General features: G+C 39.5%; 1 protein-coding gene across 7 annotated transcripts in view; it reads left to right on the top strand.

Annotated features, from left to right (window-relative positions):
* Positions 1-12,894, top strand: part of SLC35F5 (solute carrier family 35 member F5) — a 36,327-nt gene extending 23,433 nt beyond the window's left edge. For 4 of the 7 annotated variants that reach the window (XM_064156186.1, XM_064156177.1, XM_064156191.1 and 1 more), the window contains 4 exons: positions 1,858-1,948; positions 3,051-3,205; positions 4,198-4,321; positions 5,094-12,894. In XM_064156186.1, the coding sequence (XP_064012256.1) occupies positions 1,858-1,948; positions 3,051-3,205; positions 4,198-4,279 (328 nt within the window). In that variant the 3' untranslated portion in view covers positions 4,280-4,321; positions 5,094-12,894. The remainder of the gene's footprint in view (positions 1-1,857; positions 1,949-3,050; positions 3,206-4,197; positions 4,322-5,093) is intronic. The other 3 variants (XM_064156221.1, XM_064156211.1, XM_064156201.1) reach the window with 3 other exon arrangements.
* Positions 12,895-23,364: the final 10,470 nt, after the last annotated feature.

Here is a 23,364-nt window from a genome sequence, read left to right as displayed (position 1 = left end):
GCTAGATAGCACATAGTACTTGGTAGAATAGCCTAGTTCATAGATGAGTATTTACTGCAAGTCTCCCTATGCCTGGTAACTGTTGGGGAGGGGAAATCAATTGATGCGAGATGATACTTTCCAAAACTAATACTGTTTATTAATGTTGCTGTTCAGAACTCTGGCCACCCCTGACCACTAATTTTAATAATATTTCCATTTTTACACGGTCATGGAAACATTCTATGGAAAATACCTAGATCTATTAATAACCAGCAAAATATATCAACATTAATTGAACTGGCAGAGAAGGTTCCACTGTCAATGCCACTTGTGGTCAGTATGTCGCTTGCCCAGTAGCTGGGCTCAAGCTCTTCCTGCTCTATGGCAGAAGGCAGTAGAGAATTACAAAGAGGCATTAAAGCATTTACTCACAGATTATTGTTACTGCCCTCGCGGGGGCTAACCACAGTCCATACAGTGCCCAAATGCTTTCAGAGGACTCTGTCTTGTTGGACACTGAGACTTAAATCTTCCCAGCTTCTGGGGAAACGACACAGACAATCTCTGACCTTGTCTCCTGGCTTCTTCTGGACTATCTGTGTATATGTCCAGGGATTCTAGGCAGGACCTTCAGGTGCCGAAGAGAGGATGTCTTGCAGTCTCAGCATGATGTCACCCTGGCCACACAGGCCAATTGCGTGCAGGCATCCAGGGTCTGCTCCTGGTATCTCCTGTCAGTGGAGTTTAGCAGGCAAGCAATAAGGCAGTGTGCAATAGCAGCAGGGCTGGGCACAGCAGAGAGAGCAGGCAAAGAGCAGGGAAGCAAAGCAGCGAAGCAAAGGCACAGTGTTCACCTGCCTATCTCCCTTTATCAATGTGGGCTGAGATTAATTACCCTTTGGACACAAGAATAGCCAATCAGGATGGCAGTTAGCCAAACCTTACCATGTTAGGCAAAGCCACAGGCTCACTTTTCCCTAATTTGGGAAAAGCACAGGCCTTGCACTAGGCAGGCACAAGCTAAGTGTGTGTACCTTACAGCACAGGACCCTGGGCAGGCCAGACTCTATGGCTCCAGGTTTTGTGTCCATTTCCTGCACTTGCCTCTCTGGTGGAGCAGAGAAACATGCCTAGGCAAGGCAGGACATGTATAAGCCTAATTTTGGGCCTATGAAGCCTACCACAACAGTAACTTCTGCCTTGGTCAATAATAAAATGAGAATTGCAGGATTTCGTGTTGGCTGTTGTGCTTGTCGCTTGATAGCAAAATGGCTCAGGCTAGCCAAGTTTCATTTATAAAGCCTTCCATTTATATCAAAACAGCAAAGATCTCAGGAGCTCACATGTTGTCTCAGGTATGTCCTACATAAAATTTAGATTCTCTGGACTTTTTTGTTTATTTCTTTCTTTGATTTTCAAACTCAAATCTATTAAATTTAAGAATTTGCCAATTTGTGAAGAATACTGCTCTTTCTTGGAAGGATTTATAGACATCAGTCACCTTTCTACATTTAATTCACCAGGCTGGGGCAAAACAGATTCAGTTGCTGTAAGCTGGTATTAAACTTTGATTTTGAAATGGAAACAAAACAGACTTATGTAGATGAAGTTGTTACATGGGAAGTAGGGAATTTTCTTTCATCTCAAAAGGTTTGTATGGGAATTAGTCCTTACTCCAGAAGATTGCAGTAGTCTGGTGAAGAATTTTATGCAGCTTTGTGGGAGGGGTGTGGCTACCTCCATTTTTTTAACTATTAAAACAATCACTAACTGTTTAGCTTGGGTAAATATCTTCTGCAGTTTGGTGTCTTACTTTAGTTGCCTTTTAACTTTAAGACCTTTCTTTAATATTTTAATATTTTTATTATATTTTAGGGGATGCTTTCTTACCTCATCACTGATAGGCACACTTGCTCTAAGCCTTACAATACCTCTGTCCATAATAGCTGACATGTGCATGCAAAAGGTAATGTACTACTAAGTTTTGAGCATTACTGACAGAATTTTTTTGAATTAAATGGCAGTGTTGCTTTTAACAGTGTGTACAATGACAAGTATTTTACTTCTCTTACTTGTCAATGATTGTTGGATTGCACCATATTTAATTCTTTCTTGATATCAACAATTACAGTAATTTTACACTTGCAAGTATGCACTTGCACACTTAAATGTATTTGGTTAAGATGAAGCTTGTGGGAAAAGTACTCAAAGTTATCAGCAGTACCTGGTCAGATGCACACGTTAAATGAAGTCTGAGTCTTTATAGTTCTGTAGTAGCCTGTCATAAATCTAAATGTTAAGAAATAAAGATTTCTAAAAACTACTGAAATGTTCCTTTGGGTAACTTCTGTGTTAATGAATTTACTTTAGAAGTCAGTGAGGGTAACACAAGGTTCTGGCAATAGGCAGTTGTTTAGGTTTTTGAGAGGTAACGTTGGTGCTAGGTAACAAAATTACCTTTTTTTTTCCCTCGAAAGTCTTCAATTTTGGAAGTTTTCTCCACACGGGGGAGCCACACTCACAGGTCATGGCTCTCTTGGCCTTAAGGGAGTTTCAGAAAGTAGTTCTTGTCCTTACACCCTTGACTTTTTCCGCTTTCTATTGTTTTTGCAGTCTTAGATGACCACTTCTGAGTGTAGTAGTATAAATGCAAGCAAAATCTAGTTTAAATCGGGCAAATTACATGCCCTGCCTTTTTTAAAAATGAAAAACCTAAACTATTGTACATCTCCAGTAGCATAATGTGAGATCTTTTATTCAAAATTTTTTAACTGTTCAGGGGACTTTCTCACTGGTATGAGTCAGACAACTAAAACCTAAGAATGAGGCTGGTTGGAAATAGCAGTCTTCATCCACACCAGAGTGCAAACAGTATGGTCTTGTATGGTCTTGCTGTGTAGCAGCAGCTATAGCAATTGTACCAAATAACTTACAGAAACACCTCTAATATTTCATCCACTTTAAAAGAACTGACACCATATCCCACACAATAATAATTATTTCAAACATACAGTATGCCAAGTTCTTTATTTACTATTGAGTGAATGATGCTTGTGTTTTAATTCCAGGTGCAGTTTTCCTGGTTATTTTTTGCAGGAGCAGTGCCTGTATTTTTTTCTTTTTTCATTGCAACTCTATTATGTCACTATAACAACTGGGATCCAGTGATGGTGGGAATCAGAAGAATTTTTGCCTTTATTTGTAGAAAACATCGAATTCAGAGGTAGGGCAATCACAAGGGATAATCCTATCTTTTCTTTATCTTTTCCAATATTCTCTCTTTTCTAAGCCACAGTACTCATGCTGGATTTATGTTCATCTAATTTTATTAGGCATATGTGATGGCTTGGGTGTTCCCCACACCTTAGAAATCACCCAGACTAGACTCAGCTGGCTCTGGAAATATGAATGAAGCTTATATTTACAGCTTAGCACAATATACATGCAGGTATTTACAATATATACAGTTATAGACAGAAATATACAAGGTAAAAAGGTAATACGGAAACACAACAGCCCTCCTAGAAACCTGAGTCCCCAGGAGGGGCTCTCAACCACCCCTTCACCTTCCCCCTACCCCTCTCAACCTTAACCCAGTCCCAAGGAACAATAGTGGTTTGGCCAAGAGGTTAAGAAGCAAAGTGGGTTAGCCCAACATGGAGGGTGAGGTTAGAGACATGCAGCTCAGCCAGCAGCCCGAGCGAGAGTGAATGCTGAGTGATGTTATCTAATGTTTTTGTTTCTTGTTCCTATACATCTCAGCAAGGCTGTGAGTGAAGTAGACATCACCATTGTTTTCTTTTTACAGCCTGTAATCTATTTCTTCTCACCAAAACATTCTAGTCTGCTTCGAACTAGCACAGGCATACTAATTTCATAGTAGTAGTAATTGCCAATCCATTTATTAACCTATATAATAATCAGAAAATAGAGAGAGATGAAGTCCATTTACCTTTTTGAAAAAACTTTCCCAATGACTATTACAGGGCTTTTGTTTGTTTGCTTGTTTTCCCCATAAGGCCTCTGTGATAGTTTCTATAACCAGAACATGCCATGAAATCCTTCATGCTTGAGTATACTTCATGAAGCTAAAGGATCTTTATGTTTTCAATGATTGCAGTTCAAACAACTAGTACTTAGTACTTATGCTGGCTTCATAATAACCAATGTAATATTACTGTATAGCTATAAAGAAATAAATTTGTTTCTTTTAAGAATGCCAGAAGAAAGTGAGCAGTGTGAAAGTCTCATTCCTATGCATAGCGTTTCACAAGATGGAGACAGTTGCTGTTCATAGACAAGAGGTATGCTTAATAAGCATCAAACGTTACAGAGAAAGGTGAGGATTGGTTTTTCACTATGGCATTTGTGTTATATAAGCACACATTTTTACAGAGTGTAGTTAATCTTGTTCTGTGTTGGTGGATAGAATTTTAAAGGTTATCTTCAAAGATTCTGTTACTTGTTACCAAGTGTTATGCTCACCTTGATACAGTCAATGATTTTGAAATGCAAAGTAGTTTTCTTCTTAAGAGTTCATAAAAAATTGGACATGAGTCGATAAACCAGAAGAGGCATACAGCTTGTTGGTATGTGTGATATGTGTGGAAGAGATCTCAAGTAATTCTTTCACTCTTATTAATGCTCTTGAGGTCTCAGCTTGTAGTACTGCAGCTCATGTAAAACTATTTTTCATTCTATGTATAGGGAAACCAGAGCTGGTTTTATTTAGGGAGCTTGCAAAATATCCCTCTAAGGAGGGGTTGCAAAACCTGTAACATGAATGGAATGTTACATGGTTTGTTGGTACTGTCTTGGAGCATATAGATGCAGTTCAGGACTCTCTTAACCCTATGCTTCAGGGCTTTAGTTTCCAAATAATGCATCTGTAATTACATGAGGAGAAGTATATTTGTATTTTCCAATGTTGCTTGAGTGTAATAATGAAATGGAAAATATTCTAACCAGAGCAGTAACTGTGATGTTTTGAGCTTAAGACACACGAGTTGCTTCCTCTGTTGATAAGATGGAAGCAAATATATATGGTGATGCCTTTTTTTGTAGTCTTTAATTGTATAGTGCTGATTTGTTTTTCTTCTGTTTCTTCTTAGTTTAGAAGTGGAATTATGCCCAGCGAAGAGACAATCTTCTGAAAAGGTCCCTAAGGAATCATGTTTCAGTGCCTGTTCTGAATTTGTAGTAAAAATAAGAAGTTTCAATTCTTTTGAAACTCTAAACTTTTCCTTTTTCTTGCTTTCATCTGGTTTTATAAATGAACAGATTTACTACATGCCTATTACCATAGGGAGTCTTAGTCCATCTGAGCAACCAAGTTGCCTTATGACAGTGAGCTGGTGAAGCTACTTGACAAAATCAAGAATACAAATGCTATTCAGTGATTTCTTTCTTTTTTTTTTTTTAATTCACAGTTTTGTTAAATGCTGGACAATATTTTTGTTAAAGTACTTTCAAATGAGTTCTGTAAATAAGTTTGCAGGTCATCAAGTCTCACAGGCTTTCAGATGAAAAGCTAAATAGATATGTTACCTGTACTAGGTAGCAGATTAACTTTTTTATGTTGTATAAACTATTTGCATATTAACAGAGGAAAATATAAAAATTAACTTATTAAGTGCATTCTTGTAATTATTGATGCAGGCTCTTTGTATGGTCTTGGCACACTACATAGGTGTTGTCTTGCACCATTTTGAGAAGCCTTGCAATGGGTACCGATGTTTAAAAATCTTCTGTTACATAACAGTCTGGAAAGTTTAAAATCGTAGTGAATGGTAAAATATTTCTAATTACAGCACACTTGGGTGTGCATTCTCAAAATCAATTATCTCACATGGAAAATGAAATGGGTAAGCTTTCACATTAATGGCTGCCAAGTTATGGAATAGATCAAATTAATTGGGAAAGTTTGCAGTCAGTGGGTTGAGGCTGTGGTACTCTGCTGAACAACATGAAAGATAAAGATAGTTGCATTGATTCGTCTTGAAAGTTTTATTTCCAGTCACTTTATTACATTTATTAAAAAATTGATAATTTTCTTTATAACCTACATCTTCCTTCCACTGAAGTGCTGCTGCCCTGTGTGATTCTGAAGTTATGGATAATTGTATTCAACAGTATTTGAAATCAGACAGTGCCAACAGTTTCCAGCTTCTGGCCTATAAGACACTTATATTAAAATTAATTTTGTCTTTTGATGGTTTTTTAAAAATATTTTTTATTGTTTTTCTTCTTTTTACAATGAATGTAGAATGGATTTTCAGTGAACAGTATTCTCTTCTGTATAAGATTATTATTAATAATAACAATCATCCTTCCACACAAATCCTGAAGGATGACATTACACAAATGTCTTTCTGTGTTTTGACATTCAGTAATGATCCTTCCAAAAGACATTTTGATGCTTTGGTGATACAACTACTAGATGAGAGAATGAGGGAAAGCAACCTATTAGTTATACATTTAGAGGGATTGCCTCTGCAGTTTAATGTAAAAATCAGTAAGCAGAGAGAGAAAAGAACCTAGGAACCATTCTGGTCAAAAATTGCACCTTTATAAAATTTTTCTTTCCAGTGTTGAATATTGGATTACACTACGAGTTTCAGTGATCTGAAGTGTCTCTTTAAGATGAGACAGTAAGTCCTCCTTCTTTGGACATCTGAAATAGGAATTAAAAAGACCCAATACCCTATAAACAAAGATGAACCATAAACACGAACCAAACAAAAAGTTTCTTACGTTTATGTAAGCATTCAGAGAAACTTCACATTTTAATTCCCAAGCCCTGTAAGTATAGGAGTTGAAAATGCAGTGTGCAGGACTAATTTTACATTCTTCAGTAAAATTTTTTCAGGATTTTTTGGGGAAGTGGAGTTTCCTTAGTTGTGTTGTTTGTGTTTTCTATTTTCCCCCTCTAAATGACAAGTTGGAGGATGTTAGTTCCAAGAAACATGAAGGCCTATTGGCAATAAAAAACTGTCTGTTTTCAATTAATGATATGCTTCATTGAGGTCATACTGAATATATAACACCAGGCATTAACTATAAATTTGAATCTGTTGGGATTTGTGCATCAGCAAACTGAGCCTGGGAAAAATGTGTATGCTTTCAAATGGGTAATTACTGTATTGTGATCAAAATGTTCTGATACTGACTTTGAAATTGGCCATACTGATAAAATTGGAACTGTAATGAGTAATGGGCAGTCATTGTTCATATTTGTCCATACGTTCATGGCTTAACATGAAAGATCCATCATAGTCCCTGATGTACTAGCAGAATATTCTTCTGTCTCTGACCCCAGGAATGTTGAAGAATGCTTTTGTTCAGGAATCTCAAAGTTAGGGCCTCCTTAATGTGTTAATACAATATTGCATTTGTTTGGGTTTTTTTTTAATTAAATATACTTGTCTTATGCCAGTGGGTAGCTTGAGCAGTCTTCTTGCATTAAATTGGAGTTCTTTAAAGAATAGGAAATAAAGCAAACTGGCCTTCTTGAAAGGATTTTTAAACAATGGTGCCCTTGTAAATACAAGACGTCACACTTTTAATTACAGAAGCTATGACCTGTAATGTTGTTCCTGCATTTAATAGAATGTGATGAGCTTTTTTCTATAAAACCTTGTGATTTTTAGTACAATAATATTTTATAAATATAATGTCTAATATGAAATGTAAATTGCGTAGCTCTCTAATGGGTGCTTGGTAAATGCACAAGAGATTTAGCTTTGATTCTCAGGTACCTCTGACGTAATGGAGACATGCTGGGTTTTTCTTCCTCATGACACAACTGGAATGTGAAGGAGCTCTCTCGTAAATGCTTTACCTCTGTGTGCTAGCATAAACTGTCATTGCTCTTGCTTTTCCAATTTCAGAATGTCTTTATTCTGGCTTATTTCTTGTAGGAAGCACATACACTTTAAAAATAATGAATTTTGTCAAGCGTTTCTTTGAATGCCATTAGATGCTTAAGTAGCAGTGATTTCCTGTGCCTACAAAATGGAAAATGAATACTACATGTGTTGCTCTGTCAAACAGTTGAACTAATTACTGTAATCCTATGAGACAACCAACAATTTCTTTTGTGTGTGATAGAGGTTATGGAGCTGTTCAAGTTTTATATGATGATAATTTGCTGAATGCCACATAGCATGGCTTCGCTTCTGGGGTTTTGATGAGTCTCACATAGTGTGATGTACTGTGTACTGTGCTCCAGAACAAAAGGAGGAAAGAAGTTCAGTTTCCCTGGCTAATGTCTGTTAGGTTTCAGTCATACTGAAAATGTTTTCACTACAAGGGGCTGCTGTTGATGTAAAACTAATTCAGCAAAGGACTGTAATATGTGTAACAACAATACTTAACAATTACTTAGAAAACACGGGGCATGTGAATGCCACTGAAGACAGTGAGGACCTGCTATTTCTGTTGCCTAGTGCACACTACATCTTGCTCTTTGTCTTTTTGGCTGTGAAAATCCATGTAAGGGGATAGAGGCTGTGATACGTGACTGATTTGGCTTGTCATGGAGTTGGGCTAAAGTGGACTGCACACTGAACCTCAGAAGCAGGGAGGCTAAGGCAGTGCTTGGTCAACTCACTGTGGTGCAAATGCGAAAGCACATGGAGTTAGCAGCAGTGTTCTTCAAATGACAAACTGTGGTGCTGCATGTGATACTTGACCCAGTATGCTGGCATATGCATTACATACCTCCTTGTAATGTATTAGCAAAAATAGGAGAGCCTCCAAATTACTTTTCTTGGTGTGTGTTGTAGTTGTCATTCTTTTTTTATGGTCCATGTTGTGCCTAGGTACTGCTATTTACAACTACAGTTGCTTTAAATAAGATGGTAAAATGATTTCTTTGTAGTCCTTGATTCCATATCTTCTTGTTGAATGTTGCCTGTTCCCTACTAAGGTCCTCCTATACTGGGGAAATTAAGTTACTGAGCTAAGCTATAGGAGGAGGGGGAAGCCAGTTACATTTTACACTTAGGATAAGTTTATGGACACACTTTCAGATTTGGTATGAAAATAGGCCTCAGTAAGGCAAAGTGTTTGTGTGTGTGGTTAAAAGGTGCCATACTCAAAAAATCAAGAGACAGAAACGAATGCTAATATCGCAGTTTTGAGTTACTTGGCTAATTATAGGATGGTACTTTTGATGAGTTTTTCTTTATTTGGGAGAAGTTTTGCATTAGTTACCATTTTTCTTATGACTGTCTTATGTCTGCAATTTAATACTAATCATTGCAGTAGCATTTGAATGTTGGCTCATAAACTGTTGTTTTGTTTGTTTTTTTCCCCCCCATTATCTAATCCAGGATTGTGTTAATGCTGTTTCCTGTTTTACCTGGTTATTGCAGGGCATGATTTCTCAGGGAAATATGGGTAATGCCATGCATTGCAAGAGCTGGTAACTAACTCATGCTTTTAGAAGAGCTACAGATATTTTCAGGTTTCACTCAAATGTTTTGCATCATGTAACTTTCTCATGTTGAGCTTCCGTAGGCTTACAAAGTAAACCATGCTGAGAATGTTAAGAGCATTTAAAGGTGTCAATAAAATACACTCTGCCCAACACTTTTTGGACAAGCATCCATTCTAAGCTGATGCTGCATGTGTGTGGTTTTTCTGCTTTATTGTACTATGCTCTGTATAAATTAATAGTTGCACTCTGATTTTGAAGCTGCATTCCGGCATGACAGTGACATTAAATGTCAGGGTTAGGCAATGCTACAGTAATACATAATGTGACTCTGGGGTAGAGTACCAGTATAAATCTTCTAACATATATATTCATTTATTTCATTAAATTTTTACAAACTCTGTTCCTCTTGGGGATTTCTGTTTGTTTTCCCAGTAAAGTTACTTTGGCTAGACTGTGATTTGATCCAAAGCCCATGAGGATCATAGACAGCATTAATAAAGTAAAACTTTATTGAAAAGAAACTCCACAGTGAGGGTGACCTTTATGTCTTTGCAATATTTCTGTCTGCAGCATACATTTGGAGTGGTTTGCCTTAAAACTTCAGTAATATAAATGTGAGGGATTTTAGTGCTGGTAAAAATGTTAAATATACTACTGTAACTGGTCACAAAAAAATATTTCCCTGTAGACAACTTGTGGCTTAATTATTTAGAAGGTGAACTTCTCTTGATAAGGTAAATTTGTCTTGCTACATGACATTAAAATCAGCAGTATAAGAAATGCTGACCATTTCACTTAGTTGTATGCTTGTAGGGGATTTTTCTATCTGTGGTGAGAATGTGATCATAGTCACTGTAGCCTTGAGGGTCAGCCTCCTTCTCTTGCTTTCTCATTTGGAACTCCCATTTTCATGTACTTTGCAAAGAATACAGCAGGACATTTTCTCTCTAGGTAAAGCTACTCAAATTGTGTTTTGATTGCTCTGGTTCTCTGTACTGTTAGAAATCTAACATAAAGCATAAACCTAAGGTGTAAATGTGACTCTGCTTAGTTATCTGTGTTCTCACTCTCCTCTGACATAAAGTATCACATCATTATATCTGGTATTTATAGGTAACAAGCTTCTGGAATGCCTACTGTGATGTGGAATGCATCCAGAATTTCATCTAGCTTTCACTTCGTACTTTCCTACTTTAAAAGCATAAGAGGCTTTTCTCTGGGGATTTTGGTAGAGAGCAGCTGTTTCATTCTACAAGTGCAAAGTTCTTTAACTGCATTTCAGTTTGTGAAGTTCCATCCAGTATTCTTTTTATTTTTTAATGAACTTCTGACTGTTTTATTAGGGAAAGTGCACAAATTTTCATAGAATCAACCAGGTTGGAAGACACCTCCAAGATCATCCAGTCCAACCTATCACCCAGCCCTATCCAATCAACTAGACCATATAGATATGTTGCACACAAGAAATACGACAGATTGGAATGGCCTCAGAAGTAATAATTCAAGGATGTTCTGGTAGTTCTTCACATGTGTTCCTGAAGTTTTTCCTTCTTTTTAAACAACCAAAAAAAACCCACACTCCTGGGCTGAAGTGAATTAGCCATTTAGCTTAGAACTAATTTTGTGTTTTCATTAGGGATATCCTTCAATATATTACTGATATTGCCAGCCCACAAGTCTTTTAATCCTGTCTGTATCTAGGTGGTGCTTCTCTTCTACCTAAATCTGACCTCTTGTATGCCAAAAACAAAAAAAATGGAGAATAGAAAAAAAGACTTTCAAAGTCTCAATTGAAAATAAAGACTCATACTGGGCAGCATGTGGAATCAGCTGTAAAATCATTAGAGCAATTTCTTGCATAGCACAATTACATATAGAAGGTGTGTAGGCAATGGGTGCATTGAGTTGATCTCTCTTTGGTTGATCTTGATTTAATGTAGAATGTAATTATTTTAAGTAATCATTTCATGCTGAAGCTGAGTGCTTAAGATCTGTGATTGTAATCATGGAAAAAAATGTATTTCAGGAGAGAGTGTATATGCTAAGGAGTTTCTCCTCTGCATTTGGGGATTTGTAGGGGGGTTTGTGAAGCATTAAGTCCTGCAGTTACAAATGAATGCTCTATTAACTGAAAATCATGAGAGGCTGTTCACACAAATCTATATTGTGAACTTAGCTGTTGTTCATGTTTAATATTATCTGAATGGAATTGGAGTAGTGAATGAGCACATGATACAGCTTCAGCATTGAGCAGCTGAAGGGGCCCTTACAATTTCCTAAACCTTGAATAAATTCTCTTTGAAGTGAATATTATTGAACCAAAATTGTTTATGAAACTTTCTTAGTTGCTTATATAAATTAATCTGTGAAACTCAAAGCGTTTGTGCATTAAATGATGCACAAGAGTTTCAGTGGTCATTTTGGTGTTAACTTTTGTACCAAGCTTCAGCAAATTCTGAATAACTTTCAAAGCAGAAGCTGCTTTAACTGAAGAGCCTTCAGCTGAATCAAACTTCTGTTTGCATGAAGTCTGTGTGATTTGCTGATAATTCAATTCAGACATTCTGAGAGCACAGCTAGTTCCAGGTATCTATGCTCTATGAAACATCTTTATGCATTGTCTTTTAACCATTTTCCTTAGTGAGACCAGAACCTGAGTTGCTGGTGCGTACTGCATTTGCACTGAAATTCCAGATTTCAGAGGGTGTTAAACATTGCTCTATTTTTGATAAAAAAAAGAAATGTAGCATTTTTATCTAATTTCTGTTGAATGATAAGTATGTTCATGCAGAGAAAAAGCTGTAATTAGAGCTTGATGCAGGGATTTTAAGCCAAGAAAACAGCAGGATGGCAGTGGTAAATCTGAAAAGAAGATTTGTGTCTCTTCAGAAACTCTGGCTTCTGGTTTCTTCCTCCTTTCTTTATACCAAATTGGTGTCTCCATTATTCCAGAACTATACAGGTGAAGCAAGGACCTGAACTTTTACTCTTTGTTTTTAAGAAGTGAACATTGTTTTTTGCGTGGAGTGTCTTTGTCCTGTCACTTCATTTTCAGAGGAGGGTCAGTTAAATGAGAAGTATAGAATGAGTATTTTTAATTAAAATCAGATTTAGATGATTAATTATTTTGAAATTCTCTATATTAATAGAGATCTAATGAATGGAAATTAAAGGCCTATATTGCAGATATCAAACAGTGCTTATATATTTTTAACAAAATCACTATATATATATATATGAAAAATTGAAATGTGTGAAGGTGAAAATAGGAGGATTATTCTTGTGTGTTAGTAGGTTTATAAATTGAAATTCTGAAGATCCAATACCAAAACCCTATAAAAGGGCTAATGAAAAAAAAAAAGTAATGTATTCTGATGAACAGCCTGTGTAATACAATCAATGGGTGTGATGTTTTTTGTTCTGTATTATATTTATTATATGTAAGTAAACAATAAAGGTTATAAATCTTATTTTCTTAACAGGAATAAGTATTTCATTGGGGTTAATGCTTAATGTATTTTATACCATCAATTAGAAAAGAAAAAAAAAAGGCCACCAAGGGTGGGCTGCCTCAGGAAAATATTAGGGATTGGAAGGGACCTCAAAAGATCATCCAGTCAAATTCCTCTGCCAGAGCAATATCACCTAGTGTAGGTCATGCAGGAACTCATCAAAGTGGGCTTTGAATGTCTCCAGAGAAGGAGATTCCACAAGCTCTCTGGGCAGCCTGTACCAGTGCTCCATCACTATCATAGTGAAAAAGTTTTTTCTTATGTTCTGTTCTCCAATTTGTACCCACTGCTTCTTGTCCTATCATAGGACATCATGGAAAAGAGTCTGGCTTTGCCCTCCCAACACTCACCCTTCACATATCTATAGATGTTAATGAGGTCAGCCCTCAAGTCTTCTGCAAGCTAGAGAGACCCAGCTCCCTCAGCCTTTCCTTCTAGAGGAGATGTTCTGCTCCTTTTTAATCATCTTTGTGGCTCTTCACTGGACTTCCAAGCAGTTCCCTGTCCTTCCCAAACAGAGGGGCCCAGAACTGGACACAGTGTATTTGCCACATGTGGTCTCAAGGACCTGGGGCACCTGAGGACAGTCTCCAGCAGTATGGGTGCATTTAGTAGCTCTGTCTACACATTTTAGAACAGCATAGTGGTAAAAAGGTCTTGAACTGATGCACTTAATTCCTCTCTTCCACCCTTAAAAGTGAGTCTGTCTTCGTTTACCTGGAGTCATTTGGGGTGCCAGAGGGTTATACTTTGTTGTCAGATTGGTAGTACAATACCAACTTTATTAATACGTTTTCATGGCTGCAGGTGACTTTGACTTGCTTATACATGGATTACAGAAGGTACAAGAAGACTGTTTCATCAGCAGGGGGAGCTACCGTAGTATCCATCTATCGCTTCCATTCCTGAACTCCACTATATGAATTTATATAAGCAGCAAAAAGACAGTTAATATATCTGTTTATCATCCTCGATTCTGGGAGTTAACCAGGACTGGATACTGACCTTTCCTTATGCAGCTGAACTTTCAGTGTCAATGTCTTTAATAATTAAAAATCTCTTGGGAATGATAGGCATGTACATAAAAACTTAAGAGAAAAAAATAGCAAAAAGCATTTTCTGAGTCTTGTACACCTGAATTCTTTCTGCTGGTGTAACCCACCTTGCTGCACAGCTGTAGCACGAAGCAGACTTTTATAGTAAAACAAGGGGCCATGTGTAAAGTATGTAAAAAATGCTGCATGGTGTTACTGCCAATGCAGGTACCAAATAGATGAATCTGAAATTTCAAACCAGAGTTTCTTAGCAAAATCATAAGTGTAGGCATAGAGACATCATGCCAAATACAAATCACAGTGTGGGTTTGGGACACTAATGCAGGGAAGATTTCTGCCCGCGTCATCTTCATCTCCACAAATCCACAGAGAAGACCCATGGGTGTACCTGCCATTGTTATGTGCTAATGTCTGAAATAGATACTCACTGAGCAAAGGTGACATTATCAAAACAGTTCTTTCATGGAAGCTGGTCTCACAATGTCTGTTGCACTGTCTTATGAATGTTCTGGGACCAGCATGGTCTGTTAAAGAATAATTGGCCTGTGACTTTTCTCTTTTTTTCATAGAATCAACCAGGTTGGAAGGCACCTCCAAGATGATCCAGTCCAACTTGTCATCCAGCCATGTCCAATCAACTAGACCGTGGCACCAAATGCCTCAGCCAGGCTTTTCTTGAACACGTCCAGGGATGACAACTCCACCACCTCCCTGGGCAGCCCATTCCAAAGGCAAATCACTCTCTCTGCCAAGAACTTCCTCCTAACATCCAGCCTAAATCTCCCCTGGCACAACTTGAGACTGTGTCCCCTTGTTCTGTTGCTGGTTGCCTGGCAGAAGAGACCAACCCCCACCTGGCTACAGCCTCCCTTCAGGTAGTTGTAGGCAGCAGTGAGGTCACCCCTGAGCCTCCTCTTCTCCAGGCTAAACAACCCCAGCTCCCTCAGCATCTCCTCACAGGGCTGTGCTCCAGGCCCCTCACCAGCTTTGTTGCCCTTCTCTGGACACGTTCCAGTATCTCAACATCTCTCTTGAATTGAGGAGCCCAGAACTGGGCACAGTACTCAAGGTGTGGCCTGACCAGTGTTGAGTACAGGGGAAGTACTTGTCCAGCAATTGGACAAGTGTCACAGTGCCTTTTTTTTTCTCCCTGTGGGGGGGTGTGTGTGTCTTTATCTGACTTGGCAAAGGACTTGGAGAAACATTTGATCTAGCAAAATTTCTTTGTCAAAGCTCTAGTGCAGTTTAGTACTTTTAGCTTTGGGGCACGTTTTAACTAGTTAATATGGACTTCATCTCTTTGTGTTCCCTGACAAGCAACAGGAATTGTGTAACCTGAATTTGAAGCCAGCTGGCTTTAAAAATGTCTATATTCTTGCAAAGTCAAATTGGCAATAACATGCCTCTTCTTTTTTGTAGTGTCCTAGCTAATGGCTACAGCCCCAGTCATTGTGTGATCCCTTCATTTTAAGTCAGAAAAAAGTAGAATGTGGAATAATTTTCTATTTTTGGAAGGTTCTCTCCTTAAAAGGTAACCTAAAATGTATCAGTTTCTTGACCTATGTCAGTACTGCATGAGTTGTGCTGCATTGACATCTGGCTGCCTAAATGGCCAGGGCCAGGGACTTGTGTGGGGACCCAGAGGAATGCTGGGAGTTGGCAATGGTTTGTCATTGTTCACAAGCCCCAAGAGCAGGGGAGCTGCTGGCAATATCATAGAATCACCAAGGTTGGGAAAACCCTTTAAGATCATTGAATCAAACTGCAACCCAACTACCATGACCACTAAACTATCTTGAAGTGCACTATCTACAGTCATGCAAACCAGATCCAGTTATGGTGACTCCACTACCTTCCTGGGCAGCCTGTTCCAATGCTTCAGCACTTTCTCAGTAAAAAAGTTTTTCCTGATGTTCAATCTAAACTTCCCCTGGCACAACTTAAACCCATTTCCTCTCATCCTGTCACTAATTACTTGGGAGAAGAAACCAACGCCAGCCTCACTACAACCTCTTTTGCAGGTAGTTGCAGAGAGCAATAAGATCTGTTCTTAGCCTTCTCTTCGCCATGCTAAACACCTCAGTTCCCTCAGCCACTGCTGGTATGACATGCCCTCCAAACCCCTCACCAGCCTCATTGCTCTTCTCTGGAAACACTCCAGAACCTCAATGTCTTTCCTATATTGTAGAATCATAGAATCATAGAATCAACCAGGTTGGAAGAGACCTCCAAGATTATCCAGTCCAACCTAGCACCCAGCCCTAACCAATCAACCAGACCATGGCACTAAGTGCCTCAGCCAGGCTTTTCTTGAAGACCCCCAGGGACGGTGCCTCCACCACCTCCCTGGGCAGCCCATTCCAATGGGAAATCATTCTCTCTGTGAAGAACTTCTTCCTAATATCCAGCCTATACCTACCCTGGCACAACTTGAGACTGTGTCCCCTTGTTCTATTGCTGGTTGCCTGGGAGAAGAGGCCACCCCCCACCTGGCTACAATGCCCCTTCAGGTAGTTGTAGACAGTAATAAGATCACCCCTGAGCCTCCTCTTCTCCAGGCTAAACAGGCCCAGCTCCCTCAACCTCTCCTCATAGGATTTGTGTTCCAGGCCCCTCACCAGCTTTGTCATCCTTCTCTGGACACGTTCCAGCACCTCAACATCTTTCTTGAATTGAGGGGCCCAGAACTGGACACAGTACTCAAGGTGTAGCCTGACCAGTGCTGAGTACAGGGGAAGAATAACCTCCCTTGTCCTACTGGCCACACTGTTCCTGATGCAGGCCAGGATGCCATTGGCTCTCTTGGCCACCTGGGCACACTGTCTTCAGCTACTATCAATCAGTACCCCCAGGTCCCTTTTCTCCTGGCTGCTCTCCAGCCACTCAGTCCCCAGCCTATAGCGCTGCTTGGGGTTGTTGTGGCCAAAGTGCAGAACCCTGCACTTGGCCTTGTTAAATCTCATCCCACTGGCCTCTGCCCACCCATCCAGCCTGTCCAGGTCCCTCTGCAGGGCTCTCCTACCTTCCAACAGATCCACACCTGCTCCTAGCTTGGTGTCATCTGCCCAGAACTGAACACAGTGCTCAAGCAGTGGCCTCACCAAAGCCAAGTACAGAGGCACAATCACTTCCCTACTCCTGCATGTTTGATGCAGGCCAGGATGCCATTGGTGTGACAGGTGAGAAATAGTTTCATGGTTTATGTTTTTTTTTGGAGTGTGGGGGGTGTTTTGTCCCTTTTTGAGTTTTTGTGTCTGTGGTGGTTTGGGTGTTCCCTGCCCCCCCCACAATTTAGAAGTACCCAGACTAGACTCATCCGGGCTCTGGGAATATAAATGAAGCTATTTATTTACAGCTAGCACAATATACAAGCAGATATTTACAGTATGTACAGTTATAGACAGAAATATACAAGGTAAAAGTAATACAGAAACACAACTCCCCTCCCAGAAACCTGAGTCCCCAGGAGGGGCTCTCAACCACCCCTGCACCTTCCCCCTGCCCCTCTCAACCTTACCCCAGTCCTAAGGAAGAAAAGAGGTTCAGCCAAGAGGTTAAGAAGCAAAGGTGGTGGCAGGTGAGGTTAGGGAGCTGCAGCTCAGTCAAAGCCCAGCCCAAGAGTGAGACAAAATGGCCAGAGTGTTCTCTAATGTTTTAATTTCTTCTTCAGCAAGACTCTGAGTGAAGTAGACATCACCATTGTTTTCTTTTCACAGCCTATGATCTAGTTTTTCTCACCAAAACATTCTAGCTTGCTTCAAACTAGCACAGTGTCCTTACCCAAATTGTGAACCAATGTGTTTTTATTCTTATAGGCTAGTAAGATCTAAACTGTTTTCTGTGATACCTTGACACCTGGTACTCTTCTGTGTGCAGTGGGATCAGCTAGTGCAGGCTGGCTAGATTGCTTTCGGTCTCTAGGACGTCAGTTGTTGACATACTATCTTATTTTATTCTATATACTCAGTTTTAGGAGACACATTTCATGCATGGAACTGCTTCTTGCTGGAAGCTCAACGTCACTTGCTTAGAAGGTGGTGTTTAAAGCTTCTGAGAAAGATGATTTAAACCCTATTTTCAAATTTCATCTATTCATGCTATGTATGTGGGAGACATTCTTGGGTTTTGTTTATATCTGCAATACAAATACACCCCATTTACATTGATTTTTTTTTCCTAAGATCATGACAGAGCTTAAGTTTTCTAGACAAACAATGGTTTCTTACCTCACTGTGAATTCTTCTTCCTTTCTTCCCTTCATTTTCCCCTTCTCTGCTTCCCACGCCTACTGCAAGCTTATGTGAAAGAAAGTCTAGTTCTAGTTTATGGCTTTGCAAGTTTCCAGGTTGTTTTTTGGTAGTGTTATTTACTGTGTTACAATTTTCAGTGATGTGAAGATGTTCATACCAGAAAGATACCTCAATTAGCTAAACAGAACCTTCCAATGTTGTGCCATTTGCTGGGTTTCTTTGATTTACCTACCAGGATCCTGCTGCTAATGATAATGGGAAGCTCACAATTACACTGCAAGTTTTACACAAAGTGAAGGAAACTTCATTGACATAAAGGAGCATTCTGTCTTCTGTAACAGTGTCCTCATCTGGAAAGCAGCTCCTCTGCCATATATGTAGGTTTTTTAAAGTCTGTTGGAATAAATAAACTGATGGTTTGGGCTCTTACCCGCCCCCCCACACTTTGTATTTGCCCCAGCTAACTCAGACGGACCCTGGGAATATAGATGAAAAAATTTCTTTACAGCTAGCAGAATTTACAAGCAGCTATTTACAATATATACAGTTATATACAATTATATACAGAAATATACAAAGGATAAACAATACAGAAGCACAACTCCCCTCCCAGAAACCTAAGTCCCCAGGAGGGGCTCTCAAACCACTCCAACACCTCCCCTGGCCCCTCTCAACCTTACCCCAGTTCTCAGGAAGAAGAGAGGTGCAGCCAAGAGGTTAGGGAGCAAGGTTAGTAGGAGCAAGGTTAATGAGATGTGACCAGGTCTGAAGGCAAAGGCAGAAGAGAAAGACAAAATGGAGAAAGTTTACTTCTTCTTCCCAGAGTTCTCAGCGAGACTGTGAGAGAAGTTGACATCAATTGTTTTCATTTCACTGCCTGTTATCTAGTTCTTGTACCAAAACATTCCAGCTTGCTTCAAACTAGCACAATAAACTAATTTATAAGAAGATGGCTTTTGTGACTGCAGTGTTGCAGGCAAAAAATGGAGAGCAATGCTCCAAGAAAGGTTTCTGACCATGGGTCAGGTTGTGATCTGAGAGGGATGGGAGATGAGGAGGACATCTGGTGCCAGGACCTCTGATGAATGGAGTTTGATCTTAATGGCATCTTTCCCCAAGTTCTCCTTGCTTTTCCTATATTTCCTCACTTAAAAATGAATGTGCAGAAGAGTTGACAGGACATCATTAGTTCATAGTATAAATATTTTAAAATATTATGGAAGTGCATTAGTAATTTAACTGAATGTCTTTTGTTAAAAACACCTTTTGACAAAAGTGCTAACACTGACTTGTACCCCCACACACACACCCTCCCCCAGTCTTCCCTGGTACAGCTCCATCTGTCACTTTTTTGCACGTGACTTTGCCCCTATAGTTTGCCTATGATCAGCCACCAGTGAATGGAAATATATCTGGGCTTCAGGAGCCGGTGCTGATCGAAGTGGCTCATTCTTGTAAGCAAGAAGTGCTTAAAAATGAAGTTGGATTCATTAGTCTTCACACAGGAGTCAGTTGGCCATAGTCAACTTCAGTGGCTCCTGAATAATATTTTCCTAGAATAGTGTAAAAGAGAGTCTCACCAAAGCATTTTTCTCAAGGAAATGGTTATGGACCAAGCTAGTATCCTTTCTGAGATGGAAAGGGGCAATTGGGACCAGCCTAACCTAGAGAAGAATAAGAACAAAATGATGACCTACCAGGAGCTGATGGAGAGCCATGGTAAGGGAATGAACAGCCCCTCTGAACTAGGAGGAGATACATAATGGATTTCCAGTAAATGAGGCAGACCTGAAATCCTGCAAAAGGAGTCAGCTTGAGCTGAAATGATTTCTTTTCTTGTGTGCTTCTTTTGTACTAAAGGGTAGGGTGAGAGGTGGAGTTCTTGAGAAAGTTCAAGACAGAAAAATTCTGTGAGATTCTCCACTGTTAAGTGAATAGTGGATGAATGAACTTCAAGTTCTCATTGATTAGAAGTTCTGAAACACCCCAAAACTTCAATGACAGCAATGTTTCCTTCATCTTAAAAAGACTAATTTGCTTTTAGGTGTCTAACTGTTGTAAGCATTTGGCGACACATACAGTCTGTCATGAAATAATACTCATGTCACATTGGCTTTCTACCAGAGTAATTCTTCAGAACACCCAGCTAATGCTTTAATGATGTGTCTCTGCTTTCTGGCTGTGGTCTGCAAATACACCTGCCAGTCTACCTGCTCCCTCTGCAGATGATTTCTCAAACTGATATTTCTCTGTCTCCCTTTATAAATCCCTTGGGTTTTTCGCTGCTTTATTTTTGTCTCTCTCACAGGTTAAAAAAAATAATAGACTGTTCAATTCTAAATTGTTTGCAGTATGGGCAAGAGAGGCCTCTGAGCAATATAATGAAGGGGCACAAGAACAGAGGAGCTGAGAATACTGGCTTTGTAGATTTCTCCCCTCATACCAGACTGTTTCAACCTGAAAGTGCACACTGGCCTCCAAGTGTATCTTCAAGAATACTCTTAACAAAGCTGCTTGTTTCTCATAACAACATTCTGGAGTGGTGCTACTCTACATTAGAGAACATGGTACTTTCTGCTTAGGTTTGCTTTCAGTAGAGGGTAATAGTTTTGAGGTACAGGTTGCTATGTGTAAATTCAGCACAAAATGGGTTCTAAAGAAATACCACAATCTTGCAGTAAGCTCCATAGTGTTCCTTCTGAGTTTTACTTATATGAAGACTGGGTCTTTTATGTGATGCTTTGAATGGTGGAGTGGTCACAGTACTACCTATACCTTCTTTTATGTGATGCTTTGAATGTTGAGAGTGGTCACAATACTACCTATACCTGCTTTTATGTGATGCTTTGAATGTTAAGAGTGGTCACAATACTACCTATACCTTCTTTTATGTGGTGCTTTGAATGTTGAGAGTGGACACAATACTACCTATACCTTCTTTTATGTGGTGCTTTGAATGTTGAGAGTAGTCACAATACTACTTATACCTTCTTTATGTGATGCTTTGAATGTTGAGAGTGGTCACAATACTACCTATACCTTCTTTTATGTGGTGCTTTGAATGTTGAGAGTGGTCACAATACTACCTATACCTTCTTTTATGTGGTGCTTTGAATGTTGAGAGTAGTCACAATACTACTTATACCTTCTTTATGTGATGCTTTGAATGTTGAGAGTGGTCACAATACTACCTATACCTTCTTTTATGTGGTGCTGTGAATGTTGAGAGTGGTCACAATACTACCTATACCTTCTTTCATGTTGTGCTTTGAATGTTGAGAGTGGTCACAATACTACCTATACCTTCTTTTATGTGGTGCTTTGAATGTTGAGAGTGGTCACAATACTACCTATACCTTCTTTCATGTGATGCTTTGAATGTTGAGAGTGGGCACAGTACTACTTATACCTTCCCTATTGTTTCTGATTATCCTTGGGAAAAATCCCTTTGCCTTTCAGTGGTCTGGGGCTTTCCCTTCCTAAAGTTATGGTAGTGACTATGATTTTATTAATGAGGTGAAAACATGATAACAAATTGTTGGCAAGGTTGCTGCAGACAGCTGTAGTTCACATTTCCTTAGCAATGCCCCAGTTCTTGAGGAAATGATAACTATAGCTTTCAGCCCAAGTCCTGCAGCCACACTGCTATCTTTTCTCTCATATTCCCTTAAATCTCCTTAATTTCTCCTGCCCTGCCTGACCTGTGCTACTTGGGCAGTCGGTCCACTTTCCAAAGTCCTTAATCAGTCCTCACTGGAGATGCCAACACTAATAGATCAGTGCTATTGCCAGTGCTGGGCCAGGACGTTTACTACAGATGCCACTAGAGAGACACCAATGAAGATTAACTACTATTTGTTAGATTTTTAAAGGAAGTCTTTTAGCTGTTTAAAAGAGAGTAGGGATTGCTCCTAACAGCTAAAAGACTTATTTCCTCAATGTAACAAATGTCAGTTTATCTCAATTGCTGCTACTGCAGATGCTGTGCCTGTATCAAAGAGACCAGTGTAGCAGAACCACAGTCACGGTGATACAGAAAAGCTAGAAACTACAGCTGAGATTCACAGTGCTCGAGGAACTGACCTAGGCTCCCCAGGACACACATCTGTAGCAGGCTAAGAAAAGGAATAAGTCAAGGAGGAGAGAAAGAGTCAGAGAGAGAGGTAAACAGAGTGGTACAAATGCAAAGTGAACACTCCACTTGCCCATCTCTAATTCTGCCTCTTAAGGTAGAAAGCTAGAAGAAATGGAGCAGATTGAACCCAAGTTTGAAAGCCCCTCCATGCAGGACATCTCTGTAGATTAACTCAACTTTGATAAAATGGTCTCTGGAGAGGACTTAATATTTACAACAAATTCATAGGAATCTTGCAGGTCATGTTGAAATGTTTAGATGAAGCCAAGGCACTTGATAAACTGAGAAGCAATCCCCATCAAAGTGCAGTAAAGCAGAGCCTGTTCTTCAAGTTCTGGAGTCTGCTAAATGCTGTAATAGAAGCTGGGCTGTGCTGAACACAGTGCTCTTGATATTAGTTTATCTATGTGCAGAGATATGTCTTATTCTGGAGAGCCATCTCAGCATCCCTTTTGCACAACTGTGCTTTTAATGATGCAATGTAGGACCTGTAACAGCAGATTTATCCTAGTATGAGTCTCCTAACTGCTTTCATAGCCAGAGGATAACTTACAGAGAACACGACAACCAGACCCAGTCTAGACACAACATTTTCCATGTTTAATTATTCTGTGAGCTGTTTCTTTTTAAAGCAGTGAAATAATTTTTATGAGCAAGGTCCCCTTAGCCCAGATGTGCCTTGCAACATCAAAACACCCAGGAGATATCTGCCTGTATATTTTCTGTCTTAGAGAAATCTGCATCTAGTAAAAAAACATTTTGAAAACATCCTGGTGGCAATAATATTTCATCACTCTCCACTCAGGATCTACAGAGACTGGATGTTTGCTTCTTCTGAGCCACATCATTGCTTGTAAAAAAGCTTGTGCTGCACTCTCCAAATCACCAAGCTCAGGTTAGGTAGGGGAAATTCCTCCACTGGTAAATGGACTGATTAGAGTGGCACCTTAAGTGTGGCTTTTGCCTGTTTTTCAATCCTCTGGTAGTC

This window comes from Pogoniulus pusillus, chromosome 2 (genome assembly GCF_015220805.1).
Source record: "Pogoniulus pusillus isolate bPogPus1 chromosome 2, bPogPus1.pri, whole genome shotgun sequence".
NCBI classification, from domain to species: domain Eukaryota; kingdom Metazoa; phylum Chordata; class Aves; order Piciformes; family Lybiidae; genus Pogoniulus; species Pogoniulus pusillus.
Note: the sequence above shows the minus strand (reverse complement) of the source record. Positions and strands in the feature narration are given on the sequence as shown.